The 24,293-nt window shown below is 47.0% G+C and overlaps 1 protein-coding gene across 3 annotated transcripts in view; it reads left to right on the forward strand.

The window, feature by feature from the left end:
• The window catches only part of SPECC1 (sperm antigen with calponin homology and coiled-coil domains 1), a gene marked incomplete at both ends in the record, with an annotated part of 179,832 nt that overhangs the window by 78,085 nt on the left and 77,454 nt on the right, over positions 1–24,293 (forward strand). For all 3 annotated transcript variants that reach the window (XM_079724746.1, XM_079724747.1, XM_079724748.1), the window contains one exon: positions 13,307–14,886. In XM_079724746.1, the coding sequence (XP_079580872.1) occupies positions 13,307–14,886 (1,580 nt within the window). The remainder of the gene's footprint in view (positions 1–13,306; positions 14,887–24,293) is intronic.

Below are 24,293 nucleotides of genomic sequence, written 5' to 3' on the forward strand. Positions count from 1 at the left end.
AGAAGCATGAGCGAAATAAAATGGTGGTTTAAAGCGTTGAGGTTATGGGGAAACTAGTCCTGAAACAGTGGTAACTGAGACACGCAGGGTTGGTAGATAGCAGTGTGACTGTGACGATGTTTGTACACTCAGGGTAGAGGAGCCTTCACGGGGCTGATCCCAGCTGCGTGTCGCACGCAAATAAACCATCCCATAAACAAGAAAGGTTTGCCTAGTTATAATAAGTACTCTTAAAATTTGGTATCCCACTTGGCCTTTTTACATATAATGTTTTATTTTTAAATATTACATATATGTATTATATATTGTAATTGTATATACGTAATATATATATTACATATATGCATTATATACACTAAAAGTATGGCAAACAGTATACATTTAAAAAAATTTTATTGAAGTATAGTTGATTTACGATGTTATATATATAATACATATATAATATATACAATTATAATTATAATATATATAATACATATAAGTATGTATTAGATATTGTAATTGTATATATGTAATATATATATAGTATATATGCATTATATACACTAAAAGTATGGCAAACAGTATACATATAAAAAAATTTTTATTGAAGTATAGTTGATTTACGATGTACTAATTTCTGCTGTACAGCAAATTGACTTATATAAATATATATATATATATATATATTCTTTTTCATTATGGTTTATCCCAGGATATTGAATACAGTTCCCTGTGCTCTACAGTAGGGCCTTGTTTATCCATTCTATATATAATAGTTTGCCTCTGCTAATCCCAAACTCCCAATCCATCCCTCCCCTGCCCCTCTTGGCAACCACAAGTTTGTTCTCTCTGTCTGAGTCTGTTTCTGTTTTGTAGAAAAGTTCATTTGTGTCATATTTTAGATTCCACATATAAGTGATGTCATATGGTATTTGTCTTTCTCTTTCTGATTTACTTCGCTTAGTATGATAATCTCTGCTTGCCTCCATGTTGCTGCAAATGGCATTATTTCATTCTTTTTTATGGCTGAGTAATATTCCAGGGTTTGTGTGTGTGTGTGTGTGTGTGTGTGTGTGTGTATTATATACATACACACACACACACACACACACACACACCACATCTTCTTTATCCATTCATCTGTCGATTCATTTTTTTTTTTTTTTTTTTTTTTTTTGCGGTACGCGGGCCTCTCACTGCTGTGGCCTCCCCCGTTGCGGGGCACAGGCTCCGGACGCGCAGGCTCAGCGGCCATGGCTCACGGGCCCAGCCGCTCCGCGGCATGTGGGATCTTCCCAGACCGGGGCACGAACCCGTATCCCCTGCATCGGCAGGCGGACTCTCAACCACTGCGCCACCAGGGAAGCCCTGTCGATTCATTTTTAATTGTTGCCTAATATCCTGTGCTGGGGTCTGAAGCCTTTTTTGTTTCTTCGTTTTGAACTGGAGTACTATGCCATTTTCTCTATGCTGTATTCCCATACTGGCGTACTGTACCAGGAAACTAACTCAGCTTTGCTCAGACCACGTTACGAACACTTTCTGAAACTTTGATGTTTGTTTGCAGCATCTACTTCCCTCTTCTTTCAGGAATTCTCCTTGGCCAATTCACCATTTCTCCACTTTTAGTAGATCAGCCGATCCCTTGACATCAGTGAGACAAAGATGGTCCAGTCAGACTGAGATGTGAGGAGACATTGTCGGGGCTTCTGGGAGATACTTAGCGCTCTTCACTGGGTTTGGGGGTGTGGAGATACGAGGCCTCGAGCTGCCAGGGGCATCCTGCGGCCCTGAGGCAGGGCAGCTTACTGATGAAGGGCACCTGTCCGGGAAGCCCGGGGCAAGGGATGGAGGGAAATGGGCCCTGAGGACATCTTCCTGCTGAGCTGGACCTGACATTGGGCCGCTCCTGGACTTCCAGTTCTGCGAGCCCAAAACCTCTCTTTTTATTACTGCAAGCTTGACTTGGGTTTTCTGTTGCAAAAACTCCTAGGGACCACGTCCACAGCATTTTTGAGATTCTGGGTGACATTTCAGAGGGACCTTGCTAAATCAGAGGATCTCCAGGCAGTTCATCCGATGACTGACCCCGGGTCCTGGGAGGCCTGGCGGGAAGGGTTAGGAATGTCCTGTCTCGAGAATAGAAGACCGGGGGGATGAAAGCTGCCCTCAGATGTTCAGATGTCCCATGGAAAAGGCAATCCATTTGTTGTTCGTGGTTCCAGATGGTTTCGGAACTGGAACCCACATGTGCCATGTTAACGAAGACACCATACAGCCGAGTATAAAGAAGGATTGTCTGACGATTTGAGCTGCTCAGCAGTGGAAGCAGCTAATGCTGGGTCCAACGTGAGAGTTCAAAATAGCAACAGAAGTTGGAGGCTATCGATAACTACTTTTCGTGGAAGATTAGGCTACATGATTTCTCTTTTTCTTCCAGTTCTGAAATAACAGGATTTTGAGCCTTCTTAGGTCTCAGAAGATGTACTTATTATGTGACCCTTAGGCAAATCGTGAGGCCTCTCAGACTCTCATTTTCCTTTTCCATAAAATGAAGATAACAGCACGTTGCCGGCTGATTTTTGTGAGCCTCATAATGTGTATGAAAATGCTGTGAAAACCAAAGCCCTCCACACATGTCAAAGGCTGTTATAACTGCCTACATTGTGAACTCCAGCTTAAAGAATGTGGACAGTTCCTTAAGGTTCTTTGTTTGTTTTGACCTATGGGTGGTTAAAAAAAAGAGAGAGGGAAAAAGAAAAGTGATACTAATCAGATAAATAGGATTCAGCTTGCCCAGTCCACCTAATTCTCTTGTTTCTCCAAGCGCAAATTCAGGTGAATTTCATATCTTTTAATGTTGGAGCTCGGAAGTTTCTTGGGGGTCGCTGTGAGATAGAGCCAAGTGTCTCTCATCTTAAGGAACCAGAGCTAAATCGTGATCTGAGATAGGTCATTCCCCCCTTGCATCAAGCCTCTCAAGGTCCATCTTTTCTGTCTGACCTGAAGGAAGGCTGCCCATGGAGAGGCAGGTCTTTTCATTCACTAGAGCCTCTCCGCCCCCAGCTCCCCCTCATTCTTCGCGTTTGCTGCCTGGAGACCCTGGGGATGCTGGGAGATTCCTGCGTGCAGATGCTGAGCTCTAGGGTTAGGCGATGAGGATGGTATGTGACATGCACGATGGACCAGGAGGCTCACATGGCCTGCAGAGCAAATTCCGGGCCACTTTGCTTTCAGGGGAAACTAGCTGTCCCCATGCCTCTCGGCCGGCGCGTTGGGAGCTGCCCGTCCAGCTCCCGTTTGCATTTCGGCTCCTCCTGGTGATGACAAATCGAGCGGCTGTTCGGGCCGCCTGCAAGAAGCTCTTCTGCAAACACTGCCGCTTTGTCTCCTGCCCCATCTCGCCTTGAACCCGGCACAGAGCGGCCACTGTGTCCTCCCCAGGCCAGAGCCCCTCCTGAGTGTTAGGGGTCTTTTGTTCAGAAGCTCCCCGGTTCTGGAGCACTGTATGTGGTGGCTGTGGTCCAGTGTGAGTGTTTGGGAAGGAGAAGAATGCAGATTTACGGGTGTTTTGTAACCTCACCCAAGTCGCTGACGAAGTGGAGCGTGATCAAAGTTAATTCTGCGTTCTGGAGAAAGAAAAGTGAAATGAAGATGCGACAGACCATTTGTCCTGTTACAAAAACCATCTCTGAATGTGGACCCTACTGCTTGCCTTCAGTGAAGGAAGCCAGATGAGCAAGTCATTTGGTTCATTTGTGTGTGTGTAGAACTCTTTTGTGTGTTTTCCTCTGTTTGGTTTGCAGAGGGAGTTTCCATGAACATTAATATGAGGTATGTATGAATTTCTAGAAATCACTCGATTGAGATTCTCCAGAAGGCAGTCCAGCTATGGAAACACTTAACTGCCACGGGCAAGGTGCGGCCCGGAGACGTGATAACAGACTCCTTGCGGCAGTGCTCCTGCTTGCTGAGTGGCCTCAAGCTGTCCTCTTTTATCTAAGTCCAAAGGATCAGCGCTGCCTATAAAACCAACTGCTGATTACCTGCTTCCGCACTGCATCCACAGACGCTCACATTTCTTTTTCTTAAGTCTTATGAACAGAGTGGTAGATGTACAGGTTAAAAAAATGAAATAGGGCAAGACCCTTATTATGAAAATCCAGGCCACTGCTGCCTGTCCCGCTTCTTTTTTTTTTTTTTTTTTTTTTTTTTTGCGGTAGGCGGGCCTCTCACTGTTGTGGCCTCTCCCCTTGCGGAGCACAGGCTCCGGAGCACAGGCTCAGCGGCCACGGCTCACGGGCCCAGCCGCTCCGCGGCATGTGGGATCCTCCCAGACCGGGGCACGAACCCGCGTCCCCTGCATCGGCAGGTGGACTCTCAACCACTGCGCCACCAGGGAAGCCCTGTCCCGCTTCTTAAAGGTAACCATTTCATCATCTTATGCTGCTTAGTTTTTTTTTAGTAGACTTTTAGAGCAGTTTTAGGTTCACAGCAAAACTGAGCAGGAAGTACAGAGATTTCCCATATGCCCCCTGCTCCCACCCACGCACGGCCTCGCCCACCAGCAGCAACCCGCACCAGAGTGGTGAGCTTGTTACAGTCGATGGGCCTGCATGTCATCATCACCCAGAGTCCGTAGTTTGCATCAGGGCTCATTCTTGGTGTTTGTACATTATATGGGTTTAGACAAATGTATAACGACATATATCCATCATCTAAGTCTTTTACGGAAGAGCTTCCCTGCCCATAAAATACTTCATGCTCTGCCTGTTCATCCCCGCCCCCCTTAAAAGCCTGGCAATCACTGATCTCTTTTACTGTCTCCATAGTTTTGCCTTTTCCAGAATGTCATGTTGTGGGAATCATGCAGAATTTGCCTTTTTCAAATTGGCCTCTTTCACTTAGTCATATGCATTTAAGGTTCTTCTGTGTCTTTTCATGGCTTGATAGCTCATTTCTTTTTTTTTTTTTTTTTTTTTTTGGATAGCTCATTTCTTTTTAGCACTGATTAATATTCCATTGGCTGATGTACCACAGTTTATCCATTCTCCCACCGAAGGACATCTTGGTTGCTTCCAAGTTTTGGCAACTGTGACTAAAGCTGCTATCGATATCCATGTGCAGGTTTTTGTGCCGACATAAATGTTCAGCTCATTTGGGTAAATACCAAGGAGTGCAATTGCTGGACTGCATGGCAAAAGTATACTTAGTTTTGTAAGAAACCACCAATCTGTCTTCCCAAGTGGCTGTACCACTTTGCATGCCCACCAGCAAAGTATGAGTTCCTGTTGCTCCACATCCTCACCAGCATTTGGTATCAGTGTTTGAGGTTTTAGCAATTCTAATAGGTGTGCAGTGGTATCTCATTGTTGTTTTAATTTGCAATTCCCTAATGACATATGACACTGAGCATCTTTTCATATGCTTATTTGCCATCTGTATATCTTCCTTGGTGTCCACATATTTTGCCCATTAATTAGATTATTCATTTTCTTATTGTTGAGTTCTCTGTGTATTTTGGATAACAGTTCTTGATCAGATATGTCTTTGGCAAATTTTTTCACCCTGTCTGTGGCTTGTCTAATCATTCTCTTGACATGGCTGTATTTTAATTTTTCAAGTTTAGACATTTTGTGGATTCCTGCTGTGATAGATGAGGATTTAACTCATAACGTTTCACCTCCTCCCGGTGTCATAATGTCACTATTTTTAGTTCCTTTCGTGGTTACCTCTTTTATTTTAATAATGTATTTCATCTTTTTTTCTTGTTTTGTCAACTGTATTTAGTATCTTTGACTTTCCATTTGTAAGATGAGGATGGATATTATTGTCACTACCCCTTTCTGCCAGCTCTCTCCACCTTGTCTTCTACCTCCCAATTTCTTTCATCTGTACTTTAACTTTTTTTGCTAACAAGGATGATAATATTCAAATGTTCTATAAAATAGTCTTTCCTACTTTGGGTCAATTTAAGTAGTATTAATGTTATTATGACTACATAGATAGTCTTCCTTGCAGAGTGAAGTCATGTGCTATGATTTTGTTACCTTTCTTATGTGGCTTCTTGTTTTTATGAGGTTTCTGTTTTTTTCACCATGTTTATTATACCCTCATTCCCCCACCCCCCATCCCCCGTACTCATCACCCAATGAGGTGTTCTGTTAAAGAAATTCCCTTCTTAGGCACTTTGTCCTCTCACCCAGCTTGGGCTTGTTCTCCAGACTTGCTCCATGGATACCATCTTGGACTTCCCTTGACTGCTTTCCTCTGATAGGGCCATGCTTCCTGGATCACTCCTCCTCTTCTCTGTGATTTGTTTCCTTGTTTTCCTGGAGCACATCCTCAAATGACTTCCTCAGAAAGGGTGTTCACAGTTTAATTTCCTGAGACTTTGCGTGTTTCGAAACGTGTTTTCCACCTCTCTGATTGATTTATAGTTAGACTGGGTATAGAATTCTAGGTTGAAAATCATTTCCCCACAGAACTCTGAAGGCGTTTACTTTGTTGCCTTCTAGAATTCAGTATTGCCTATACATGATGATGGCCAGTCTCATTCTCAGTTCACACCCCTTCCCTAAACTTTCAGGCATTCTTGGTATTTTGAAACTTTAAAAAAGATTTATCTGTCTCCATGTAGATCTTTTTTCATTTGTTTTGCCTGACACGAATTCTGGAGACTCACATTCTTCAACTTTGGGGAATTGTCTTGTGTCCATTCTTTGATTATTTCCTCCACTCCGTTCCCACTGATCTACAGTTCTGGAACTTCTATTAATTGATGATTTGATTGCCTGGATTGGCCCTCTGTGTTTATCTTTTCTGTTTTCGTCTTGTTTCGATTCTCTTGTACACATTGAGAGAGTTCCTTGATTTTGCATTCCATCCCTTCCATTGAATCTTTTAATTTGACAAATATATTTAAATGTTCTGAGAGCTTCTTCTTGTTTTATCTCTGTTCCTTTTCCATAGCATCCTGGCCTTGTTTTAGTGGATGTGTGTCAGCCTGAATCTCAATAGGAAGACCTTCCCTGAGTGCCTTCTGCCAATTAGCCTTTTCTGCCTCACCCTCCCTGCACTCCAGGTTCTTTGCCCATTCTGTTCACACTTTCCTAGCCTGCCTTTCTCCCTTTTATCTAGTTTGAGGTATTTTTGTGGTAATTCAGTTATGCTTATCAAGTTGTTTGATATTCAGATGTTGCTCAGAGGAGAGGACCGTATGAGAGAAGGGATGTAGAAGTCATCAGTATGTAGGTGGTATTTAAAATCATGGCACTGAGTAGAAGCACCAAGAAAATAACTTGTAATAAGAGAAGGGAAAAGGCCCAGGACTGAGATCTGAGGAATTCCAGCATGCAGAGAGTGGGGAGGGGGAGGAACCAGACAGGGGGTGGCTGCTGAGGTCAGAGAGAGCTAGGTCAGCGTGACATCGGAGGCATGTGTCAAAAAGGGAGGTATTGTTCCCACCCTGCTGAGAGGATTGGAAACGCCCTTTGCAGTGGAGGTCACTGATGAACTGGCATTTGGTTGAGTAATGGGAGTGGGCAGAGGAGGGGATATGGGGGGAGAAATGAAGACAGCCAGTAAACACAGCTTGGGGCAGGATTCTGCTGGGAGGGGGAGGGGCAGATCAGAGATGAGCTGGAGGAAGATGTGGATTCAGATATTCTTTTTTTTTTTATTAAAAAAAATTTTTTTATTGTATAGTTGATTTACAGTGTTGCGTTAGTTTCAGATATACAACAAAGTGATTTGGTTATACATACATGTTAATCTATTCTTTTTCAGATTCTTTTCCATTATAGGTTATTACAAGATACTGAGTATAGTTCCCTGTGCTATACAGTAGGTCCTTGTTATTTACCTGTTTTGTTTTGTTTTGTTTTGTTTTGTTTTGCGCTACGCAGGCCTCTCACTGTTGTGGCCTCTCCCGTTGCGGAGCACAGGCTCCAGACACGCAGGCTCAGCGGCCATGGCTCACGGGCCCAGCCGTTCCACGGCATGTGGGATCTTCCTGGACCAGGGCACGAACCTGCGTCCCCTGCATCAGCAGGCGGACCCTCAACCACTGCGCCACCAGGGAAGCCCTTTTTTTCTTTTTTAATAAATTTATTTATTTATTTTATTTTTGGCTGCATTGGGTCTTCGTTGCTGCGTGTGGGCTTTCTCTAGAAGCAGCGAGCAGGGGCTACTCTTCATTGTGGTGCACGGGCTTCTCATTGCGGTTGCTTCTCTTGTTGCAGAGCATGGGCTCTAGGCGTGCGGGCTTCGGTAGTTGTGGCACACGGGCTCTAGAGCGCTGGCTGAATAGTAGTGGTGCACAGGCTTAGTAGGTCCGCAGCATGTGGGATCTTCCCGGACCAGGGCTCAAACCCATGTTTCCTACATTGGTAGGCGGATTCTTAACCACTGCGCCACCAGGGAAGTCCCTATTTACTTGTTTTATATACAGTGGTTGTATCTGTTAATCCCAAACTCCTGATTTATCCCTCTCTCCCCTTTTCCCCCTGCTAACCATAAGTTTGTTTTCTATGTCTATGAGTCTGTTTCTGTTTTGTAAATAAGTTCATTTGTATCATTTTTAAAAGATTCCACATATAAGGGATATCATATGATATTTCTCTTTCTCTATCTGGCTTCACTTAGTATGATAATCTCTAGGTCTATCAGTGTTGTTTCAAATAGCATTATTTCATTCTTTTTTATGACTGAGTAGTATTCCATTGTGTGTGTGTGTGTATCTCACATCTTCTTTATCCATTCATTCGTCACTGGACACTTAGGTTGTTTCCATGTCTTGGCTGTTGTAAATAGTGCTACTGTGAACATAGGGGTGCATGTATCTTTTAAATTAAAGAGAATTAAAGTGTGTTTAAATGCCAGTCAGAAGTATCCAGTGGAAAGAGAATGATAGTTCCACAAGTCACATGTGTATTGGGGTCACTGGCTAGAGCTCAGTGGGGGTGGTGGAGAGCAGAAACACCCAAATAGTGAATATGGTTGGCTGTGTGCTTAGAGATTATGCATGACCTTGGAGTGACCTTGAAGCCACGGGAAGAGGTTTGACGTTGATGCAGCAGACGAGAGGAAATACCTAGATTCTGGAACAGAAAAATGAGAGTTATTTAAGGGTTATTGATCCAGAACATCTCAGAGGTTGGAGACGCTGGAATCAGGAAGCCCTGTGAGAACATTTCAGAAATTTCAACGGAACATCCCAAGGACCTGGCCTAGATTCAATACTGAAGGGAAAGGAAAAATATGGAGACTTTTCCAAAACCAGTTAATACGTTTGAGTGACCGACTGGTTGGTTACAAAAAGAAAGGGGGAGGGAAGTTTTAAATATGTTTTCAAGGTTCCTTGAATGGGAGAACCTGAAAAACGTTTGGTGCCAGTATCAAATGTGAATAAAAAGAGTGAAGAGTCTCAAAAGTGAGCCACCGGCCAAGAGCGGAGAGGGACAAGGAGCCCGGGGAAAGTAGATTTGACGGTGAAGAAATTATTGGAACTTTCCGAGAAAAAGGTTATGAAGACTTAACAGTAGGGGCTTCCCTGGTGGCGCAGTGGTTGAGAATCTGCCTGCTAATGCAGGGGACACGGGTTTGAGCCCTGGTCTGGGAGGATCCCACGTGCCGTGGAGCAACTAGGCCTGTGAGCCACAACTACTGAGCCTGCACGTCTGGAGCCTGTGCTCCGCAACAAGAGAGGCCGCGACAGTGAGAGGCCCGTGCACCGCGATGAAGAGTGGCCCCCGCTTGCCACAACTAGAGAAAGCCCTCGCACAGAAACGAAGACCCAACACAGCCATAGATAAATAAATTAATTAAAAAAAACAAAAAGTACCAATGCCACCGTGGATGTGAGGATTAAATTAGTCAATGCTTTAAAAAAAAAAAAAAAGACTTAACAGTAAAGACTAACCTAGTAGTTTAGATTTTTAGACACAGAACGAGTGGGTCCCCTTGTGTTTAGGAGGCAGGGCAACAGGCGTGTGACGATGTGAACCACATGTATCTCCTGTAGAGCAGGTCCTCGAATCCTTGGTGCATAAATCAAGGTTAATCATTTACTTCAGAATGCCACCGTTTCCCTCACCCGTGCACGTTAGAACAGCCCCAGTAGCATGTTTTTTAGGTAAGATGAGGAAGTCAGAAGGGGACTGAAAATATTTTATCTTCAGCTCCTAAGAATCACTTCTGAAAACCTGGTCGATGATTGAAATGATTGCGCTATTGTTATGTACAACGTGCTTTTTGTTCTCTGGAAAGATTAATTTTTCCCACCACCTTCTCTCTCTGTGTGTTGGCATGATAGGATTTTTCCCTCCTCTTTTTTCTTTATTGCATAAATGTAACTATAAAAAGAAACAGGAAAATTACTCACAGTCCGACCAGCTTAACACTCTCCTGTTCTGTGTCCTCTCTTCCTTTCTCGTGTGTGTCTCTGTGATACGTAGTTGGATGCACCTGTGATCAACCACAGTATAATACAGTTTTTCATTTGGCATTGTGAAATGTGACACGTCACACGCGGTTTAAAAAAATTATCACATTAGGTGGAGCTTGCTTTTATTTTAACTTCTTGCAGTTGGACCACCAGCCTCGGTAGGAGTAAGCCGTGCTCTGGTGTGAGGAGGGGAAGAAGACGAAAGATTCAGGGCGTCAGCTGAGCCGGGCCCTGTCCATGGACCCAGGCTTCCCGCCACCCCTGCTGTCGCCCTGCCCCACTGTCCTGTGCGAGGGAGCGTGCCCAGGATGGATGGTTCCGTGGTGAGGCTTCTGAACTCAGTACTTGAAGGAGGCTGAGAAGAGGAACCCTTCTGGTGGATGACAGAAGGGACCGCCCCCCTGCCAGTGACCGTGCCGGGGTGTCTGAGCACAGATGGGGGAGCGACACCCACCTTAGTTTGGTCTGATGATGAATTTTAGCAACCCTCTCAACTTAACCTCGGCTCATTACAGTTTCTGAAAAGATGTGTCCAGAGATGGGAAGAGGCTTTCAGAAGATCAGGGGGCAAATTATACTGATCTTCCAGGGATGAAGTGGCAAGAATGGAAAAAGGAGCAGATGTGGTAAAAGTATAGCTGGACTGTGTGCTTCATAATCTACAACTGGATGCATTTCATTAATGTACTTTGGTTTGATGTAAGCAAATTCCTAGTGGTTTAGATAAGCCATAAGTAACACCAAGTGGCGAACAGACCAAGATTTGTTGGCAAAAGGAAGGACTGAAGCTGTAGCTGGGAATGATGCCCGGGTTGGTCTACGGTCCTCTGTCATTCTTCCCAAACCAACAGATAGCTGAAAAGGAGCCTTACTTTTAGTGGCGTTATTAGGAATGGAAAACGCCTCTATGACAGTCAGTCCTGGACTCTCAGCTTTGCCTGTTCTGACTATAATTATGTTGAAACTTTAGTTACCCTCCAGTTTTCATTATGGTCCTTGCCAAGATTACTTCACTCCAGAGGGCTGGTGTTACTAGAATGTTTTATTGCTTAGTGGTTTTAATCTTCATTTTACAAGAATAATTAAATGCATCTTTTTTTCATCACTGTTTAGCGTGATGGCAAGTGAGGCATCTGGACACCTACATGCATTACATGTGTATTATCGTGCTCTTAGCTTTCTGGTAACTAATTTGGAAAAGTTAACTTAAAAACCATAGCCTTCCAGTATATGAATATGACAGTTTAGCCTTTATTATGTCAAAGTTTTCAAAGCACTCAGCCGTCAGACACTTAGCAGAGGACACCACCCGCCTCCACTTCATCCCCTCGGATTCTGGGATGCTGGGAGATGCAGCTGCTCCTGTTTCAGTAGCTGTCTTGGCAGTGGGTTCAGAGCTGTTTCGCCACAGTGGTTTCTGCTTCTGCCTCAGAAGACGGAGGCCTCTGCTAGCCTGTGGGCGTGTCCCTGCTCCCTACCCTCCCTGCACGGCAGAGGCCTCCAACCCACGGTGCAAATGTATAAGTTACTGCGATCGGCTGTGATTCATCAAATGTCTTTTGAGTTTGTAAAACAGGTCCAGATTTTTCATTTTATACTTTAATCTCCAAGGGGGTTTTATTTCTAGAGCATTTAGGAGATCGATGTCTGGGTTTTCACCCCTACAATTTTTTTTGACATCGTCTAGAGTAAATAGTATAAGTGAAAATTAAAAATGTAGTATAGATGAAGACTAAAAAATAACGATGGTGGTATAGAGGAAAATAACAAATAGTTCCGTACCTTACATTTCCCATTATAAGTATTCTAAATCCTGAATCATTTCCATGTTATATAAATCCATTTGGCATTGAAAACCATACCATAGATGAACGTACTGGGCCCTTATCCTGTTGGTTCTTGTTTCTCTATGAATATAAATGCACACAGCATTCACACTTAGGTTAAAAATAATAGGTCATTGAATCAGATCAGTGTCTCCTTAGTATTATTTGGGTCTTCTGATTTCTTCACCGAATTTGTGCCCAGTCAAAATATGTTAATGATAGGGCTTCCCTGGTGGCGCAGTGGTTGAGAGTCCGCCTGCCGATGCAGGGGACATGGGTTCATGCCCCGGTCCGGGAAGATCCCACATGCCGCGGAGCGGCTGGGCCCGTGAGCCATGGCCGCTGAGACTGCGCGTCCGGAGCCTGTGCTCCGCAACGGGAGAGGCCACAGCAGTGAGAGGCCCGTGTACCGCAAAAAAAAAAAAAAAAAATGTTAATGATAATTTTTTTTTGAGTGTTTATTTAGGAATTCACAACAATCCTGTATTTTGTTTAGTTGCCAGGACTCTCAGTTCAGTTGTGTTCTGTTGCAAGTTACAGAAAACCCAGTTCAGGGTGACTTATGAAGGGTGACTGTTGGCTTGTGTAATTGGAAGGCCAGGGATAGGGCCAGCCTCAGGGTGACTGGTCCACAGCTCCACAGCCCACTAAGAGCTCGGTTTCCTTCTTTCTACTCTGCATCCTCACCTTCCTCTTGTGATGGTGGTTGCCAGCCATCGCCAGACTTAACACGACCGCTCACCCGTGTCCAGTATGTTTTAGAAACTCACCCAGGAAACCTCTCCTTGTGTCTCATTGACCTTGACTGGGGGGCTCATGCCGTGCCTTTGAACCAGCAGCCATGGCTGGGGATGGGGTTATGCTGAGTAGCTCAGCTTGAAGTCAGCTCCCCGCCAAAGTACAGGTACAGAAACCCCAGTCAGAGCCGGGTAGTTACCTAGGGGAGGGGGGATGGAGGGAGGCAACAGCCGCCCTGCTCACCATGCCCTGTAGTTGGAGTTGTTTATACAAGCGCTCACTGGGTTTCACTGGTTTCTCCTTCTCTCTTCAGGGGCTGTGGCAGCCGCCAAGCGGACAGGCATTCCCACCCCTCGAGAACTCGCGGTAGCAGTCTCGAGAGAGAGAACGGTGCCACGCGGTCCCTCCAACCCCAGGAAAGTGGTATCCAGCCCCACCTCTTCCAGCGCGCCCACCCCCACCAAGCACGTGCGGGCTACTCCCACGAGACCCAGGCCGGAGCACGAAGACGCAGAGAAGGCCGCGCTCGAGTCCCAGGTTCGGGAACTCTTGGCAGAAGCCAAAGAGAAAGATGGTGAAATTAACAGGCTCCGAAGTGAACTCAAGAAATGGATGGAGAAGTGGACTCAGAACACCGAAGGGGCTGACGCTTTGGACCCAAGTGTGGACGGAGCGTCAGTCTTGCCAGGTGACTCGGAGCCTTTGATCAGAGCCCTCGAGGAGAAGAACAGGAACTTCCAGAAAGAGCTCGCTGAGCTTGAGGATGAAAACCGGGCCTTGAAGGAGAAACTGACTTATTTTGAGCATTCCCCAAATTCAGAGGGGGGAGCGAGTCACACAGGGGACAGCAGCTGCCGGACGTCGGTAACTCAGGAGTCCAGCTTCGGGAGCCCAATGGGAAATGAGTTGTCGGGCGAAATCGACGCGTATAAAAAAAACCCACCCGAAGATGTGTTGCGGACGTCGGGCTCTTCGAGCAGCGATGTCACCAAGGCTTCCTTGTCCCCGGACGCCTCCGACTTTGAGCACATCCCAGCAGACGCCCCCCCGGGGCCCCTGTCCCCCACCGGGAGCCTCGTCAAGAGCTCCAAGTGCTCGGCAGCCGGCAGCTCCCTGCAGGCCATGAGCGAGCTGTCCCTGGCGTCCCTGACGGAGAAGATCCACAGGATGGAAGAAAGCCACCACAGCACCGCCGAGGAGCTGCAGGCCACACTGCAGGAGCTGTCAGACCAGCAGCAGATGGTGCAGGAACTGACGGCTGAAAACGAGAAGCTGACCGACGAGAAGACGCTCTTGGAAGCATCCTTTCACCAGCATCGGGAGAGGGCGGAGCAGCTGAGTCAGGAGAACGAGGAGCTGATGACCCTCCTGCAGGAGCGAGTCAAGAGCGAGGGGCTCGGCACCCAGGAGGGAAAAATCCTGGAGCTGGAGCAGAAGTGCACGGAGATCCTGGAGCAGGGCCGCTTCGAGCGGGAGAAGCTGCTCAGCATCCAGCAGCAGCTGACCTGCCGTCTGAGGAAGGGGGAGGAGGAGCACCGGGGGGCCCTGGAAACGGTGCGGCACCTGGAGGAGGAGAACGGGGAGCTGAGCACCTTCCTGGAGCTGGAACGGCGTGACAGCGGGGCCATGGCCAAGGCCCTGGAGGAGTGTCGGGTTACCTTGGAAGGGCTCAAGGTGGAGAACGGGTCTCTGAAGGCTCACCTGGAGAACGAGAAGCCGAAAGCTGTAGAGACCAGCCCCCCGGGGCACACGGCCGAGGGCTGTGATGTTCAGGAAATGTTGACGGTGGCCCGAGCCGAGAAGGACCAGCTGGAACAGTCCTGCGCGGAGCTCAGACAGGAACTGCTGAAGGCACACGGTGAGGTTAAGCGTGTCTCAAGCCTGCTGTCCAAGGTAAGGGGCCTTCTCTCTGCCAGGGTTGCTCATCCTTGCCAGCACAGCCCTCCTCGGCCTTTCGAGGCACATGGCACAGAGAATCAGGCGCTCGATTTCATTCATAATCCAGCATTCTAGCCTGAAGATCTGTCAGAGTCCAGCCAGACTGGGGATGCAGAAATGAGACACCCCAGTTTCTGGCTACAGCAGTTGAATGTGTAGTGGGGATATAGTGAGTCTGATGCAGGGATAAAGATGATGCGGGGATAAAGAGCATCGCAGAGGACAGCCCAGAGTCCAGTGCCCAGAGGAACACCTAGAATAACGTGGATAAAGGAGGTAGTAGTGCCAGAGGACTTGCTGGAAGAGGTGGCGTCAGCTGAGTCTTGAAGGAATGAGTGAGAGGCATCCAGGGCTCTCGGATACCATGCTTTGGGCCCCTAGGAACAGAAAAGTAAAACCACCCCGAGTTTCCCCACCAAGTAATGCTATAACCACTATTTTGGTGTTTTCTTCCAGGTATGTGTGTGTGTGTGTGCGTGTGCGTGTGTGTGTGTGTATCCCACAAGTTAAAACAAATTTTTTTTAGAGTCATCCTGTGTATATTAAGTTTTTAAAAATCTGATGTTTCCTGAGCATGTTCTCATCATTAAGTATTCTTTGCAACATGATGTTGAAGACCAGATAGTACTCTGTTCTATAAATATTTCCTAAGTACTTTGCTAGTCACCTGTTGTTGAACATTTGTGTTCTTTTCCAGTCTTTCAATAGTGTAAATCATTTTTAATCTCTCTGTCTTAAGAAAAATTCCTACTCATTGACTTACTGTGTCAGAGTATGACCGTTTTAAGGACTTTGAATGCATTTGGCCAGATTGGCCGCCAGAAGTGTGACGCAGGTGTGCTCCCACCAGCAGAGGGATTCCCTGACCCCTAGCCAACACTTGGTATCAAGTTGTTGGGTCATTCAGATCTGGTTTTCATTTCTTCTTTTACCCTTCCCCTTTTTACTTGGAAAGATCTTCCCCAACCCAGGATCGAATAAATGATCACCACCTTCATTTTTAAAAATAATCCTTTAATCAGTCTGGACCTTTGTTCTGTGGTGAAGATTGTTGGTGATTGTGTGATAGTCTTTCTTTTTTTTTTATAAATTTATTTATTCATTTTTGGCTGCATTGGGTCTTCGTGGCTGCGCGCGGGCTTTCTCTAGTTGCGGCGAGCAGGGGCTACTCTTTGTTGCGGTGCGCAGGCCTCTCCTGTTGTGGAGCATGGGCTCTAGGCACACAGGCTTCAGCAGTTGTGGCACGCAGGCTCAGTAGTTGTGGCTCACGGGCTCTAGAGCTCAGGCTCAGTAGTTGTGGCGCACGGGCTCAGTTGCTCTGCGACATGTGGGATCTTCCCGGACCAGGGCTCGAACCCGCGTCCCCTGCATTGGCAGGCGGATTCTCAGCCACTGTGCCACCAGGGAAACCCGATTGTGTGATATTCTGCCCACCCACAGAGCAGTGCTGGAAAAGTGTAGACAGGTGGCTTCCAATTTCCTGTTTCCTCTTAGCTCTGGGTCTGTGATTTAGGGGTCCCTTGGTGAGAGGTTGAAAACATCTTCCCACCTTATTTCAGAGGCTGTCACTCTTTTAAGAAACAAATTTGCCCTGAACCCCCAGGGGGATTTCTCTTTCCTGCTTCATCTGCCTTAAGAATTGTCACTGATTGACAATTGAACCTGATTCTGACATTGGGCCGATCTGAGTGGTGGGCAGTGTTAGAAGTTTTTATCATTGTGTTCTTAATTCACAGCATTTTATTGAAAGTGTGGAAGCGGTGCCCTTGGCAGGTACTAGCCAGGTGCCCATGTGAACTGTTTGTTGGTAATTTGTAGCTTTACATTGAGATTTTGTGTCTGGAATAATCCCCGCTCCTTACTCTGTTGCAAAATGTTTGATCTCCCAGGCAACTTTCTTGAAGTCCTCCCTCAGTCCTTCATCTGTTTCTTTGTTATTTCCATTGACATTACATTAAATATGTGTGTCAGCGAGAAATAATTTGGCATCTTAAGACAATAGCTTATTTTTCTGATCAAAAAGTTGTATATTCATCACAGAAGGTTTAGAAAATACAGAAAAGTTTTAAGAAGAAAATAAATATTACCTTTAATCTCACTACTTGGAGGAAAAAAATGCCGCTAACATTCTTACTCTTTATCTTTTCAGACATTTTCCTAGGTTAAGCACATTTTGACATGCATACAAACTTGAACTGGCATAATTACAATATTTAATCTTCCAATTCAGGAGAATAGAGTATGTCACTCCACATTCTGTGAACACAAAGACCCAGTTGGATTCGTTTATCAATTCTCCTATTAATCTGTTCCTGATTAATTTGTTTCTACCTTTGTCTTCATCAGTTCTTTCATCCTGCCTTTTGTATATTTCTTTGGTTTCTTCCTAGTTTCTTGAGTAGAATTCTTTGTTCATTTAAGTTTATCCTTTCTTGGTTGATAGTATAAGTATTTAAAGCTATGAATTTGCCCCTTATAGCTTTGGCTAAATGAAGACAGTAAAGTCTAGAATTTTCTAGGATAAATGGAGTCTAATTTGGAGAGAAAGAAAAAGCATTTTTTAACATATATGCTTTAAATCAAGCTGTTTATTATATTATTCATATATTCCATATCTTTATTAATTGCTTGCTGATTAGAATGATCACATACTTGACAGTAGGATGAGAAAGGTCCTAGCTAGTATTTTGATATGAGTTGGAGGTAAAAGGTATGAGGCATGATGTCACAGATCGAGATCTTAGGTCTGTGATTTTGTGCTTGTACACAGAGAAGTTGTAACTTCTAATCTTCATGCCTTTTTCTGTTACGCAGGAAAGTAAAACCCAGATTTCCTAGCCTGACTAATAGCTTATTGTAGCCCCACCGAAGCATATCAACTGATCCACCGGCAACCGTGAATTTAGATGGTGAGACATAGGGACTCTTGCCCAAAGGAAACCAGAGCACTTTTAGCACAAAACTCTAATGAGGATATAAATGCTGGACCAGCTGGAACGCTTGGGTCCTCCTGACTCAGCTGATGGTTAATTTGGTGACCATGGGCCCCTTCCAAGTGTACAGTAGAAGCATGATGGTAGAGGGATCCTGGCCTTGTTCCTGATTTAAAGGGAGTGCTTTCAGCATTTCATCATGAAGGATGTCCATGGTAGGTAGGCATTGGCTATATACCTTTTATTGAGTTATGCAAGTATTTTGTGAAGAATAGTGTTTTAACTTCATTGCTTGTTTTTAAAAAAAGGATGGGGGTTGAATTTTTCTATATCCACTGTAGATCTTAGACATCTGTAAGATCTATGCAGTAGTTCTTGTACATCTACTAAAATCTTAATAGTTTTTATATAATCATAATGAGTTTTCTCCTTTAATGTGTGAATGAGGTAGATTAGGGTAACAGACTTTCTAAGGCAGGCTGGTGTTAAGCCACTTTTGCATTCCTGGGTAAATTCTAAGTCTCCAGTTCTCAACTGCTTCACTGGACGCTTTGCATAGAACTTTCAAACGTAACCTCCTTAAGCAGATGCCAGGGTGGCTATCCTCTTTGTCACCAAGCAGACTGCGGGGTGCTGAACAGCTCTTGCCCTTGAGCCCTGCATCCGTCCACCCTAATTCTTGGCAGAAGGTGAATATTATGAGAAAAGAACAAAACAACCTATTTACAGAGAGGAAAGGCAATGCCAAACCATTCTGTGACCTTTTAGATTTAGTAAATCTATAGAAGTCTCCAGTTTAGATAAGTTACTTAAGTGACTCAGATACTGTTAGAAGAGCCTCGGAAAGGCCTTAAAAGGTACTTTTTTTTGGTACTGGGCGAGGTGGTGGGGTGCGTGTGTGTCAGTTCCTCATACAGTGAATGGACAGTTAGCGGGTGTGTTTGTTAATGGTGTGAATGTTTTGTAGGCTTTCTCTTCCTTTCATTTCTTTGTCTTCAGCTAATGTCTTCATTCTTTGAGCTTCTGTGACACCCATTATGTAACTTTGCTGGCAGCTTTCTGTGTGAGTGTGTAACCTACCTCTGCACAGCTTTGAGGGAGGGGCTGATTTCCACAGAATCCTGAGGTCTCGGCCTCCTGTGATCACACACGTGCCTGCCCCAGCCAGCCAGGGGCATGGAGTTGGACCACATCGTTGTTTCCAGACTATAATGCAACCCAGGTTAACATTTTTTTGACTTCCAAGTTTTCATTCATTTGGGATCTTGATGTCAAGCTAGAGAATTTATAAGGCTTGGAACCTAGATGTTTTCAGAGAAAACACTGATGATTTTCCCCTCCTGAGGTTGAAAGCATATAGGTGGTATCCTTTGAAATTCAGTTCTTTCTGCAAAAACTCAGGTGTTTTTTCCCAAGGAGTAAGGGGATTGTAAAGAAACACTTGCTGTGAGTGGTTGGGGAAAACTAGAGGTGACATGATCATCGTGCAACCAACGTTGGTCACCAAGGCAGAATAGTTAGGGTAGCCACTGGCCACAAACAGCAAAAGCAGAATTCGAGAGGACGGTGTGGCCAAGTGGATGATCCCGTCTCCGTGACTGAGAATAGGACCCTGCCAGGACTGGAGGGACCTGGACCCTGGCTTAAATAGCAGGTGGTCCATGAGGATACCCAGGTGACGCTTTGGACCGTGAGAAACAGACCCCTGGTGTCGGTGCCCCAGCCAGCAGATGCGCACTATACTCCGTAACCCAGAGCCTGGGGTCCAGGCGAGGTAACGTCACGGCTCCAGGCTGGCGGCTCCGTGACCCCCTCAGCCCTCCTGCCTGGGGTGCAGGTGAGCGCAACCTCTTCAGCGTCTGGTCCCCCACGGTCCCTGCAGGCAGGAGGCTCTCAGTCCTGTGGGAAGAACTTTCCCTGGGAGCCCCTCAGCAGCCCTCCCTTTATACCTGGTCAGAACACACACCCTCCCTTGGTCACCTTCCCTGAAATCACAGGATCACAGCCAGATTCCTGAATAAATGGGCATTCTAAGTAAGAAAAGAAGGGGGAGTGGCACCTGGGTAGGTGAGCCGTTGCCACAGCCAGCAGGACTCCGCATGGTCACTTCCCCACCCGTCTGCTTGTCTGCTTTCCCCTCCAGCCTCGGCCCCTTCACTGCCCTCCCTCCACCCCTATCCCCACCGGGCGAAGTTCTCACCCTCAGGTGTCTGTGGGGGTGGGGGGGTGGAGGGAGGGCAGTGGCTGCCCCCTTCCTCCCTCTGCAGGTCCTGTCTTAAGCTTTAGGTCTCAACTGCAGCGTCCCTTCTTTAGGGAGACCCTCAGCTCTGGGGGGCTGTGGACTTGTGGACCCAGGTGGTCATGTCCCGGATGAGATGGGGCCTCTTGCCCGCCCTGGGCACCTCGGAGGTGCTGAGTTGGTCCTGAGCACCATTCTCTTCTTTAACTTGACCACAGGTCTGGTCTCTGAAGCCTCTGGCCACCCCAGCGCTTGCCTCCCCGGTGAGATCTTGGGAAACACCTCGGAGAGCATCACAGCCCTGGCTTCTGAAGGTCTCCTCGAGGGTTCCCGGTGAAATGCAGATTTTTACCCTCTTCCTTGAGTTTTCCATCGCCATTTTTCTTTTTCCAGAACAAAAGTGCAGACTGAGTTAGCCTGTGTATTCCTTCTCCCGTGGCAGAGTAGCATTGTAAAAAAATAGTGCAAACGTAGGCCAGAGTGAAAGAGACCCGGCTCTCCATCAGCGGTGTCTGCTCAGAACAGGGCCAAGAGTCAGCAGAAGGAGTTTTGGAATAACCAAGTTCGATGTAAAACAAACACAACAAAATAACACACACTCATGGTACAGTTACTCAAGCCGTCATACTATGTACAGTTGTGACATGTGACTTTAAGCACCCGGTAAATGCTTGTTGAGTGAGTGAGTAAATGAACGAAGGAATGAATGTCAGAGAAACTTGCAACAGAATTAGGAGAGCGAGGCTGCTAGAATTTTATATCAGTATGTTAAAAAATAAAAGTTTATCATATTTTAATAACAGCTTCCGTTTTAGTAGGCACTCTTAGGGCCTTTAGGTCATTTAATCTCACTTAATCGTCGTAGTTCTAGGCTGTAGGTACTGTCATCATCTTTTTTTTTTTCCGTTGAGGAAACTGAGGCAGAGAATGATTAAGTTATGAGGCTTAATTAATTAACTGATGAAGGCCAGGATTCAAAGTTGGGTCTGACCCCCGAACTCTTATTCTTAATCCCTGACTTATACTGCTTCCTGTTTACGTGACAATAAAGAGGAGAGAAAGAACCATCGAAAGCAGACCTTAAGGGCTCAAATACAGTGTAGTCTTATGGCCAAAGCCCTTTGGTTTGAAGAAAGCAACCGGTTGGGTCTCGATGAACTAGGAAAAATTTCTTACTTGTAAACACAGTAGAGAAGTTCACAGCGAAAAGCTGAGTCATCAAGACACGTCTTCTTGTTTGATTTATAACCTGAATCTTGAGGGGAGTCGGGGTTACCCAGGTGTGTTGGAGGGGCGGGGACAGCGGGAATGTCGCAGGAAGAGAACAGCAAGTTTGCGGCCGCTGATCAAGGAAGTGGTTTGCAGTTGCTGAGTGCACGGTGGCCACCTGCGGTGGTGGGCCCGGAGGAGACCCAGTCAAGAGCTTTGAACTGTACCCTCAAGCCAGTGGGAGCCTCTGAAGAATTTTTTTTTAATGCCAGCTTTATGGAGATACAATTCATATAAAGTGTACAAGTCTGTGGGTTTTAATATATTCTCAGGGTTGTGCAGCCATCACCACAGTCACTTTTAGAGCTTATTTATCACCTTGTACCTGGGAGCAGTCACCTCCTCAGTATCCCCTCCCCCCAGCCCCTGGCAACCACGGCAGCTCTATTTTCTGTCCCTGTAGAGTTGTCTGATCTGGACGTTTCATCTAAATGGAATCGTAGCGTGTGGCCTTTTGCGTCTGGCTTCTTTCCCTTGACATAATGTTTTCGAGGTTCATCCGCATCGTACTGTGAGCCAGAGCTTCATTCCTGCTTAGAGCTGAGCGATAGTCCGTTGTCCAGGCGGACCACGTTTTGTTTATGCCTTCGTCAGTTGATGGACAGGCGGGCCGTTTAGGGGTGTGCAGGAGAGAGGAGGGGTTCAGTTCATCGCAGATCTCTGGCTGTGTCACTGATGGCGTGGTTGTGCTGCTTACTGTAAGGTGGGGTGTCACGGAACACGGAGCAGGTTTGAGGAGGGACGGCTGTCGGACGTGGGAGTAGTGGAGCCAGAAGGGACGTCCAGGCCGGCAAAGCCCGGCCACTCTCGGAACCTGCCGACCCAGCCATAGGCGGACACTGAGGCCGGACGGAGATGCCTCCGAGTCCAGGAGGCCCCTCTGTTCTCGTGCCCGAGGACCCCTTGCCCCTCTGGTGTCTGAGACACAGGAAGAATACAAGTAGGAGAACACCCTGCATTTACCTTTGCTGGGGTTTGCAAAGCGTCTCAGCGGCGTCAGGTGGGGACACGTCCTTGCAGGTAGGGTGGGTAGGATTCTAAACTTGCCGTCACCACCCTCTGCCCGTGTAGACGACCCTCACCCGCCGTGGTCAGATCACCTGGTGGTGAAACCATGCCAACCACTTGTCCACTCCCCTGGGAGAGAATCTAGGGGTGTGTGTGGTGCCCCCCGTGGCCAGCCCAGGAACGCTCTGTAATATCTGGGGGGGCGGGGGGCACCCACAGGGCCCCCAGGACCGAAGCCCTCCTTCCCCGAGCGCCGTGCCAGAGCCCCTCCCCGAACCTGCTCTCTGTGGGGAGAGCCACCGCCTTCCGGGGTGAGCGCCCCCATGGCTAATCCACTGGGTGTGAGGGCGTGGAGAAAGGCCTGGCCCTTGGCCCTTGCTTCAGCGTGGGGCAGCCCTGGAGGGCATCCTGGGACAGAGCTGCCCTGGGAGGAGCTGAGCCTCTGCTGTGACTGCTCCACCACTGCCCTCCTCTGCTGCCGGCCCTGCCCCCCACCCCCTGCCCCTGCGGGTGTGGGTCTCCACAGTGCTCCCAGGGAAGTTCCTTGAGCACAGCCCAGAGATCTCAGGGTCTCTTTCCCTGGGAACAGGCCTCTGACGATAGCGGGTCCTCAGTTTCAGTGTCTGACAGGCCAGAGGGAAGGTGGTGAGCCTTGCTGAGATCCCAGCCCCGTCTGTCTGGCTCAGGCTGAGCCCCGCAAGACAGTCCCTCCCGAGTGGTCTCTGCTGCCACCTGCCTTTGCTGGTTGTCAGAGCATCAGGGATGGCTTTAAGCGCCCCCTTTCCCGGGCTCCCGGGGAATTCATTTGACATATTTGTGGTGCAGTTCTGCGCCGCCCATTTCTAGAGAAAGTTGGCTTCTGAAGAGGAGAAGTGCTTGGAACACGTGAGTGATTTCTCACTTTAAAGAAAAGCGTTGGAAAGAAACTGCGTCACCGGGTGTGTGGGTGCCGAGTGCGTTTCCTGGACTAGAGAAGCTGGGCTCAGGGGAACTGGCCGGGTGCGGGGGCAGCTGGAACCCGACAGTCGTCAGGGGCAGGCTGCTGGTCTGAGCGGCTGAACAGACTGTTCTTTTCAAATGATTTAATTTTTCTCTCCATTAGTTACTCTGTGAGAGGAATATAACAGTACCTCCCTGTTACTGCCCAGCCCCTGCGGGAAGAGTTGTGAAGCTACTTAGGGTTTTTCTTTTTCTTCTTCTTTTAAATAAAAAAGCTGTCCAGAATACATGGCTAAACTTGAGAGAATTACCCCCAAATCAAGAAGGAAGAGCGATGTGTGTAATTTGGAAGAGTGCACTCACTGGCTTAGGGTTGGCTGGCCTCAGCCGTGCTCGGCACACATCACAGGGCCCCCTCCCCACCCCTGAGCTTATGCTGGTGCCTGTGCTCATGACCGCAACACGGAGGACGTGACGGGAGGCCAGAGCCGCTGAGAGGCCTTCGGCCCTGCCTCACCTGGTCACATTCTCCCGTTTTAGTCCCAGCCAAGTAATGGGCATGTTTCTAGACCCCAGGGGAGCAGCCCTCAGCCTGAGGGTTCCACGATGTGGAGCCCGGCCACTCTGCAGAAGAAAAGCCAGGTCTGACTCAGGATGCAAGACTCACAGGTGCCCTCTGTGGCTACTTTTTAAAGGCTGCCAGACGTCAGCCTTCTAGTAGCTAAGATGTAGTGGCTCTTCCTCCTTAAGAGTTGCCTTCCGTTTATTAAAGTAGCTATTGTAGAACATAAGACTTCTGGTCTTTTCCATGTGTTGTAATTTTCTTGGACCTGTATTATCATTTAATGTGCATACACGAAGACAGAGAGAAATGATAGTGTTCTTCGCATGCCTACCATGTGCCGGGCACTGTGATAAACTCGTGAAGCTCACTGTTTAATTGTTCAGATGAGGAAACTGAGGCAGGGAGCTGG

This window comes from Hyperoodon ampullatus (genome assembly GCF_949752795.1).
Source record: "Hyperoodon ampullatus genome assembly, chromosome: 19".
In the NCBI taxonomy this organism is placed as follows: domain Eukaryota; kingdom Metazoa; phylum Chordata; class Mammalia; order Artiodactyla; family Ziphiidae; genus Hyperoodon; species Hyperoodon ampullatus.